The sequence below is a fragment of the Paramormyrops kingsleyae genome, chromosome 7, assembly GCF_048594095.1.
Source record: "Paramormyrops kingsleyae isolate MSU_618 chromosome 7, PKINGS_0.4, whole genome shotgun sequence".
Lineage (NCBI taxonomy): Eukaryota > Metazoa > Chordata > Actinopteri > Osteoglossiformes > Mormyridae > Paramormyrops > Paramormyrops kingsleyae.
The window spans coordinates 2,529,630-2,539,113 of NC_132803.1; the positions used below are offsets into that span (position 1 = coordinate 2,529,630).

At 46.2% G+C, this 9,484-nt stretch overlaps 1 protein-coding gene across 1 annotated transcript; it reads right to left on the minus strand.

The window, feature by feature from the left end:
- On the minus strand, positions 1–5,969 carry acads (acyl-CoA dehydrogenase short chain). Its single transcript, XM_023826452.2, has 10 exons — positions 5,863–5,969; positions 4,922–5,085; positions 4,566–4,715; positions 4,266–4,377; positions 3,920–4,071; positions 3,497–3,667; positions 1,385–1,522; positions 1,211–1,306; positions 913–969; positions 1–777 (listed from the first exon to the last, which is right to left on the minus strand). The coding sequence occupies exons 1-10, from the start codon at positions 5,912–5,914 to the stop codon at positions 625–627; spliced, it is 1,245 nt and encodes a 414-aa protein (XP_023682220.1). The 5' UTR covers positions 5,915–5,969; the 3' UTR covers positions 1–624.
- Between the last annotated feature and the right edge of the window lie 3,515 nt (positions 5,970–9,484).

Genomic DNA, 9,484 nt, shown 5'->3' on the forward strand with positions numbered 1-9,484 from the left:
TTTCCTTGCAGTTATTTTATTAAATTACATTAACAGGTGGCATTGTATTCATTTTCCCTTTATTATCTGAAAGAATTACCCCATGATACAAGCCATAATATAACAAACATTCTCAAAGACTGAGATAAACATGGTTAAATCCTATACAGATTGATGTAAAACGTACAAAGGGGTGAGGCATGTATATCTGAGTATCCTGGGGAAAGGCAAACCTTTCACACGTTCAAGCCTTTCAAACATCTACTAGAATGTTCCATTCATTGATAGCCCTGCAAAAAAACCTTCATCAAGAGATACTGGGCTGTGAATCATATCTTACGAGGAAATGGTGTAGGAAAGGGGTGTCTTGCATCCCCCTGCATAATAACATTTGGCATAGCGTCCTCTTCAGGCAACAGATGAAGCCAACAGTTGACTGAGGCTTGTTGACACCCATAAATATGGAAAAAAATGCAGAATGGGACAAAGTGTGGATATGGCAGGTCTTCCAAGGAAGGAAATTGAGTGAGTCCTTCCTTTACTCAGTCATTCCAGCTGTCCACATACCTGAGCTAACGTTAATCGGCACTGTGAAATTCTCAGGGTTTTCTGGCAGGGGATGCCAACGGACCAACTACAGCCCTGTTAGACCTGATACTCCTTCAGCACATGGTTGGCTATGACCAGTCTTTGGATCTCGCTCGTCCCCTCGTAGATCTCTGTGATGCGAGCATCGCGGTAGTGCCTCTCTGCAGGCATGTCTGTCACGTACCCCATCCCCCCCAGCACCTGGATGGCCTGCAGGGGCAGCGGGAGAAGAGGTCACAGGGTGCGGCTCAGATAACGTCGTCAACATAAGCACTCCGCCGTAACCAGTGTTAATGCTGACGGACGAACACAGGAGATGGAGGAATCTAGGTGATGTGGCCTCACCTGGTGGGAGATGAAAGTAGCAGCCTCTGATGCTGCCAGTTTGGCCATGGCTGCTTCCTGTGAAGGACAGAACAGCACAGGGTCACGCGGGTCAGGGGCTGTGCGTGTGTGCGCGCGTGTGCGTGTGTGCGCGCGTGTGCGTGTGTGCGCGTGTGTGCGTGTGTGCGCGCGCGTGTGTGCTGCTTTCAGTGCAATACGTTGGTTAGCTCCCAGTATCTGAGGAATCCTCAGAAAATGGAAGGAGTTTTCAGAATAGCGCGTGACCCTTGGGAAGGTGTCTGGCGGATGCTGGTCCCACCTTGGAGAAGGGCTTCTTGGCGTCTCTCAGGATGGCCGCCCTCCAGGTGAGCAGCCGAGCGCTCTCTAGCGCCAACGCCATGTCAGCCAGCTTGAACTGGAAGAAAGAGGGCGGCTCTTACCACTGGGCGGACGTGGCGGAGGAGCGGGCGACGGCGGCCCGGGGAGGGCGTACCTGTATGGCCTGCATCTTCGCGATGGGCGCCCCGAAAGCCACCCTCTTCTGAGCGTAGTCAGCGGCGCAGTCCAGTGCTGCCTGGCCGATGCCCAGAGCCTGGGCGGCGATGCCAATCCGCCCGCTGTCCAAGGTTTGCTGACAGAGAAGACCAAGTGAGGAGACGTGCTGGTGCAGAGGGAACCTCATCAATGCCAACAGCCTGCTAACCAGCGCCCAGGAGCAGAGTGGGACTGTCTTTCAGCGCTGGAGTCAGATACAGAGCAGGTAGGGGGGGGGGGGCTACACAATGGCAGCCCCCACCCAGCCACGCTTGGGTGTAAACATCTCAAACATCATGTAACAATGCACCGTAGGATGTTTTATTTTGTGTTTAACCAAACTTTCCCAAGCCTATTATGTCTACAAAACACCCAACTGTTATATCATATCATATATTCATGTTTTATTTACAACATTTTCAACTTACAATGTGTTCAATGGCATGAAACCCCATTATGAGTCGACGAGCTCCTGCGCTACATCAGACTAAAATCCATTTTGGTAGGAAATTGTTAACGGACAGTTTCAACAGCAGCATCCAACTATGGGCAATTACGTAATTTCTAAATCAACTGAATATTCACTCTACTTACTAAAATGATAATCAGTATTGGTACTGTGCTGTCTGAAAGCTGAATATCAGACAAAGATTATACCTGCTTAAGAGTCACTGGTCTCTGGTACCTTACTAAAGGCCCTGTCAGTGTCCAAAGGCATAAGAATGTCTTTCACTGTGGACGTGCATCAATGTCGTCTTTGGAACGAGATGCGTGCGCAGTGCTAATCTGCTAATCACATGTTCCTTATTTTTTCAAAGAGAAAAAGCATGTAAATAACGGTAGACGGGTCAGGCTGTACGACACCACTGGGACAGCCGGCTCATTCACTCCCACCTACTGCCACTGGGACAGCCGGCTCATTCGCTCCCACCTACTGCCACTGGGACAGCCGGCTCATTCGCTCCCACCTACTGCCACTGGGACAGCCGGCTCATTCGCTCCCACCTACTGCCACTGAGGCAACGACACAAGTGCGTGCAGAAATGTCTGTCATGCCCCGATCGTCCGCTCCTCTTGTGTGCCACGCCCCCTCGTTAACCGCATGTCGATTCCCCATGTTTACCAGCTGCTCCTGATCATTGTCAATTAGTCCATTGTATTTAGTCCGCGTTTCCGTTTGTTTCCCCAGTCCAGTCATTGTATTGTCATTCTGTTTTGTTGCCTGCCTTGTGTGGTATTAAACCCAGTGTTCCCCCAATCTTGGATTCCCTTCGCCTGCTTCCGCCCTGTATCGTGACAGAATGACCGGACTGGGGAAACAAATGGAAATGCGGACTAAATACAATGGACTCATTGACAACGATCAGGAACAGCTGGTAAACATGGGGAATCCACATGCGGTTAACGAGGGGGCGTGACACACGAGAGGAGCGGACGATCGGGGCATGACAATGTCAGTAACCATTCTTCCCTGTTGTATATAAAGCTGAATTTTCTGTACATTCTGCTGCATCCTTCTCTAATGCATTTTCTCGTTTTATCCTTTCTTGCTCAAAACCACCATTCTGTTCTTTTCAGTCTGAATGCTTTCAGTTTGAGAATCGATTCTAACATGTAAATATCAAATTGTTTTACCTAATTTAAATGTTTACATTACTATAGGGAGCAGGATATGAAGTAGTAGCTGGTAGGTAAGGGGGGGTAAAGGGTGGGGGCCCCGGCACTAAGGATAATCTATTCCACCTACCCCCACCTCCCCCAGCTTGGCAGGTTTTTTCATCAGGGTTTGGGCTGGCAGTGAATTTTAGTATCAAAATCGGTATCAGTGACACCAAGCTTAGGTTGATCAGTAAGAAAATCAGTGGTACTACTCATCCCAATAGTTTAGTTTCACGCAAAGCAAGCTTGCAGTTTTAGTTTTTTTACTGTAGGGGGGGCCACCATGTTTTCGCCGAGACAGATTCATGCACACAGAGCGGGGTCTCTCCGCCCCTGCCAGTGCCACACCTGAGCACTATCTTGTCCAGCAATGATCTAGCATTCAGCTCTTGATGTCACCATATGACCTTACCATTGCGATCTTGAAGCCCATTCCCGGCTCTCCCAGCAGATAAGCCCTGGGTATTCGGCAGTCCTCCAGAATGATGTTAGCGGTGGACGAAGCACGAATGCCCAGCTTGTCCTCCTTCTTGCCCAAAGACAGTCCAGGGTGGGGCATGGGTATCAGGAAAGCACTGATGCCCTGGAGGGAGAGTGAGTCAGTCACTGAGTGAGTGAGTCTGAAATCATTAGTACAATTAACACAAGACATATACAGTGAAACTGTGAGACAGGTGTGGTTGCATTTATGATCTAAATAGCCACTTCAAACATAGGCAGTTTTATTTTACACCATGATAATTCAGGACTAAAATGATCTTCAGGCATCAGGCTTACTGTTTGTGATTAGATTAAGATCCTAAAGTTCCAAATGTATTCGAGTCCTGCAGCTTACCTTATGTTTGAGGTTTTTGTCAGTGGTGGCAAAAACGACAGTGGCTGAGGCATCGCAGCAGTTAGTGATCCAGGCCTTGGTGCCGTTTAGGACCCACTCGTCCCCCGCCAGCCGGGCTGTGGTGGAGGCTGCCCCTGCGTCACTGCCATTCCCTACAGATGGGGTCATACGCAACTTCAGTACAATGTTAGGCGACTCGACAGTATGTTTCTGATGCATCAATAACGAAGCAAGCACACAACGAATCAAGAGTGTCATTCATGCAAGGCGGACCACTGGATCGGTCGCTCCTGAGCAGAGGCGGGACCCAGAAGGGACTCTAGCCGAAACTCTGAGCAGCTCGTACCTGGCTCACTCAAAGCAAAGCAGCCCACTTTTTCTCCTGTGGTGAATGGAGTAATCCACTCTTTCTTCTGCTCTTCTGAGCCAAACTTCAACACAGGACCCAGGTAAAGAGACTGAAATAAAGTACAGTGTGTGAGCGAAAAACCAGATGTCAAGATGGGTCACCAGAAGCATGGAAAGAAAAATGAAATTAAATTAACTGACACTTAGAGGACAACACACCTATAGCCACATATGGCCATACACATACGTACATAGAAGACAGAGCAGAGGGACACTGACAGTAGAAACAGAGACTGACGTTGTTGACGCTGACGATGACTCCTGTGGAGGCGCAGCCCCTGCTCAGCTCCTCCACAGCCAGACTATAGGCCAGGTAGTCCAGCCCGGCGCCCCCTAGGCTCTCCGGCACCTCCACCGCCATGACGCCCAGCTTCCCCAGACCTCGCACCTGGTGGGGCGAGCAGAAAGCCGGCTTTGTGTGAAATATTTAGGATGAAATAAGCTCACTTCAGCAAGTAAGTCAATTGCATCAACATGATTTTAGGAGCATATGCTGACAATGGATGCGATAGTTATATATGACAATTACGCATCTGATACAGATGTGCAAAGACTGCAGTACATCATCAGTTCCTTCACCGCCAGCCTCCATACCTGCTCGGCTGGGAATCTGTGCTCCTTGTCCAGCCTTCCAGCGATGGGAGCCAGCTCCCGGTCCGCAAAGTCCCGGCATGTCTGCCTCAGCATCTGATGGACTTCTGGCAGATCTGCCAGCTGAGAGAGACGGCGTGTCCCCGGCCGCACTGCTCCACAGAGGACTGGTTCCAAGATGTGACAAAGATTTTTAACCCATCTATATGACTGGACACTATACTGCAGCAATTCAGGCAAAGTACTCTGATCAATGCTACAACAACAGGATCACCCAGGGACTTGTGTTGTCCATGTCCTGCTTCCAGCTACCCCCTTTAGCAAACACAACCATGGCAGGTACAGTTTAACGGATTTTTGGACCCCGGAACATGGCTCTACATCTTATACAATAAGCGACAAAAACACTGTGACGTAATGTCGGTCAAAGGCGCTTATGTGAAGCAGGCTGACCTTTCCCCTAGTGCCGACAGCCAAAAAAATACTCAATACTTGTTACGTTCAGTGTGTATAATTTACACACCTATACAATACAACATTCAATTTTTAATTATAGGCAAGTAAATTGCAAGTGTCAAAAAAGTAAAACGATTTAAGCTGCTTCTGTTTAACTTATTCTTGCAGGCAGCTAGCTTGATAGCTTTCCGACGACAACTGACTCCTAAAGGCATTTTTCCTTGTATTCTCTTCACGAATGCATATTTTCAGTTATGTCTGCAAAACTTTGCTTGAAAGTTACGATCTGTCATCTGGCTCAGTATTGTTTAAAGCTTGCTGTAGACAACAGCTTGGTAAATATCATACAGTGGATGTTAGCGGGCAGTCGAATGTATACAGGATGCCATTCATCAAGATCATCTTCAGTAAAATGTATTGTGACCCTCTCATTAAATGGAAAAATTGCAGTTCTATCAGAAAAGTTTAAATAAGCGCCCCGTACTGACCTCTCCGTGCTGTGAAGAGCGCTGCCATTTTGGGAAATATGCCTGACGTCATTGATCACGTGGTGTCAAATTGACAGCATGACAGCACCGGCGCGTGCCGGCCCGTAGGTCTATCCGCCCGTCCCGTTTATGTTCCTTAACCACTGACCCAGTAAATGGTACCGAGCAGAATCAGGAGCCTTTCTTAGTAAGGACACGGCACAAGCCAGGAGACATCCTTTATCGCAGTGGTTTCGGACCTTTACGCTAACAAAAAGCAATATTGTTAAAGGCTGGCAAGATGATATTACACATTACGGGTACATTGATTGATGTTTTTTTTACACCTACTACTTCTTGCAAGGGCAGCTGAGCACGATCAAAATAACCACTGGTGAGACGGAAGAAACTGAACTGGATGTTTAATGTCTTATTAGTCAGGAGAGCGGTGATCCACCTGTACAAGGCGGCAGGCGTAGACCGTCTTTGGATGATGGAGTTTGTGAAGACGCGCGTACTGAAAGCTACAGAAACGCCATCCGCGAGGAGCAATGCGGCTTCAGACACAATTTCAAATTTAGCTATATTCACGTGCAACCGCATTTCCCAAAAGGTTGGGCCGCTGTGTAAAATGTAAATAAAAACAATGTAATGATTTGCAAGTAAAATAAACGCACATTTTATTGAAAATAGAACAAAAACATATCAAATGTTGAATCTGAGAAATGTTATTGTTTTATGACAAATATATGCTCAATTTGAATTTGATGCCAGCAACATGTTTGCCACTGGGCACGTTTACCACTGGGCATGTTTACCACTGGGCATGTTTACCACTGGGCACGTTTACCACTGTGCTGCATCACCTCTTCTTTTGAGAACGCTGTAAATATTTGGGAACTGAGGAGACCAATTGCTGGAGTGTTGTCCCATTCTTGCCTAATATAGGATTTCAACTGCTCAACAGTTCGGTGTCTCCATCATCATATTTTTCATTTCATGATGTGCCACATTTTAAATGAGAATTTTTGCCCATTCATCTAGAAACCCATTTGTGAGGTCAGTCACTGTTCAGTGGGGCTGAAGTCAGGGCTCTGTGTGGGCCAGTCAAGTTCTTCCACAGCAAACTCACCCAACCATGTCTTTATGGACCTTGCTTTGTGCACTGAGGCACAGTCATGCGGGAACAGAAAAAGACCTTCCCCAAACTGTTCCCACAAAGTTGGAAGCATAGAATTGTCCAAAATTGGTATGCTGAAGCATTAAGAGTTCCCTTCACTGGAATTAAGGGCCCCAGCCCAACCCCTGAAAAACAACCCCATACCATTATCCCTCCTCCACCAAACTTTACAGTTGCACAATGCATTCAGACAGGTAACGTTCTCCTGGCATCTGCCAAACCCAGACTTGTCCATCAGACTGCCAGAGAGAAGCGTGATTCATCACTCCACAGGACACATTTCCAGTGCTCCAGAGTTCAGTGGCAGTGTGCTTTACACCACTGCATCTGACGCTTGGCATTGTGCTTGGTGATGTGAGGCTTGCATGCAGCTGCTCGGCCATGGAAGCCCATTCCATGAAGCTCCCGGCACACAGTTTTTGCACTGAGCTTAACACCAGAAGAAGTTATTGAGTAAACACAGCATTGCTGACACACTATGCACCACTCCGTTACTTTACATGATCTGCCATTTCATGGTTGAGTTTCTGTTGTTCCTAAAACGCTTCCACTTTGCAATAATACCACTTGCAGTTTACCATGGAGTATCTAGCAGGGAAGACATTTCACAGACTGACTTATTGCAAAGGCGGCCTCCTATGACAGCACCCCTCGTGAATTCACTGAGTTCTAACGACCCATTCTTTCACAAACATAAACCTGACTGCATCACTGGGTGCTTGATTTTATACACCTGTGGCAATGGGTCTGAATGAAACACCTGAATTCAGTGATTAAGATGTGTGTCCCAATACTTTTGTCCATATAGTCTATTAGTGGCTTCTGGTGTTCCCTTGGTTTAAAAGGTAAATATATCTGATTGTACAACCAGACCGGATTCCTCTCTTTTTATTTATTTTTTAATAAGTTGGATCACTTGTTAAACATTCATTTTTAGTAGCATTACAATACAGTGTATGCAGCCCAGGGGTAAAGCAGTGTATATTTTTAGTATGATAATGATCTAATTTGAGCAAATATTATGCACAGATCTTATACACAGATTGTCTAAAAATGGTGGGGGAATCAATTCTGCTGGGGTAATATCTTCCACTTTTATATCATTATGGAAATTGGGGCGCCACATCCAACTTCAAAATGGATGGTAAGTATGGCACATATAGCATAGGGTGACCAGATAATCCATGTCAGGGAGGACACTCTGAGCTAGGACAGGAATTGTAAATTACCATTTCAATTAAACGGACCTGGATTTCACTTGAGCACTGAGTTCTTGCTGTGTGCTGATTGGTCAGTCTCCTATAATCATGCATGTGTCACTAATGTTAATGTGAAACAGCTGGATGAGTCTTTCAGTCAAGGAAATAAACCAGTCAAAGCACAAGAAGAGCTGAACTAATTAGCCGAGCACAGGAGCCTTTCAATTTGAAAGTAGTTTGTAAAACCTGAAGTAGCTCAAAGTGTCCTCCCTGACATGGATTATCTGGTCACCCTAATAATATAGCACATAAAGCCAGCATGCTCTAATTTCAAAAACATTTAATATATGCATCATACATAGTCGGAGGCCTGTCATGAAGCCTACATCCTGTGCTTTTCATTTTTCAGGTGATTTCAGAGAGTAGGTTTGGGATTCATAAAAAGAGCCGACTTTGGGCTCAATGCAAGGCCATATTATTCCAGCAGGGGGAGCTCAAGAGCTGGCAATGGTGCTGTGACTGGAAAAGTTGAAACAGCCGCGTCGGTGAAATTGCATGTCCCTGATGCGGCGAATGGACTGAATCTGAGGCTGGAAGGCAAAGAAGTCATTGTAGTGCCGGTAATCGCCACACTCAACGAGGTACTGGTAGCCTCTGTAGCCAGGATACTGGTAGTGAAAGAATGGTAAATATCAGGAAAATTGCAAAAATATGGATAAGAAAATTAATTTGATACTTTGTAAACTAATTTCTATTCCTGACACAATAACCACCATGTTAAATTACAATTTCTTTTCCCAAGCCATCAGTACTGCCCCATAATCCTTATATATCCCTTATTCTGGTGTATTTAATCTGTGTGTTTTACGTTCCAGCCAACCACGTTTGCAGTGAAGTGCAATGAATAACTTCTGGCTGGAATGCGCCTCAGGCACATGCAGTGCTGGACACCTACATAAAGTGGACACCTCCATAATGTGGACACCTCCATAATGTGGACACCTACATAAAGTGGATGCTATTTTAAGAACATAAGAACATAAGAAATTTACAAACGAGAGGAGGCCATTCGGCCCATCAAGCTCGTTTGGGGAGAACTTAGCTAATAGCTCAGAGTTGTTAAAATCTTATCTAGCTCTGATTTAAAGGAACCCATGGTTTTAGCTTCCACTACAATAGCAGGAAGACTATTCCATACTCTGACTACACGCTGTGTAAAGAAGTGCTTCCTCAAATTTGTTTTAAAATGTTCTCCCGCTAATTT

Coding starts and splice junctions, on each gene's coding strand:
- acads (XM_023826452.2), bottom strand. CDS start 5,914: ATGACGTCAGGCATATTTCCCAAAATGGCAGCGCTCTTCACAGCACGG. Junction 4,716..4,921: donor ACAGATTCCCAGCCGAGCAG/GTATGGAGGCTG, acceptor TCGCCCCACCAG/GTGCGAGGTCTGGGGAAGCT. Junction 4,378..4,565: donor TCATCGTCAGCGTCAACAAC/GTCAGTCTCTGT, acceptor ACTTTATTTCAG/TCTCTTTACCTGGGTCCTGT.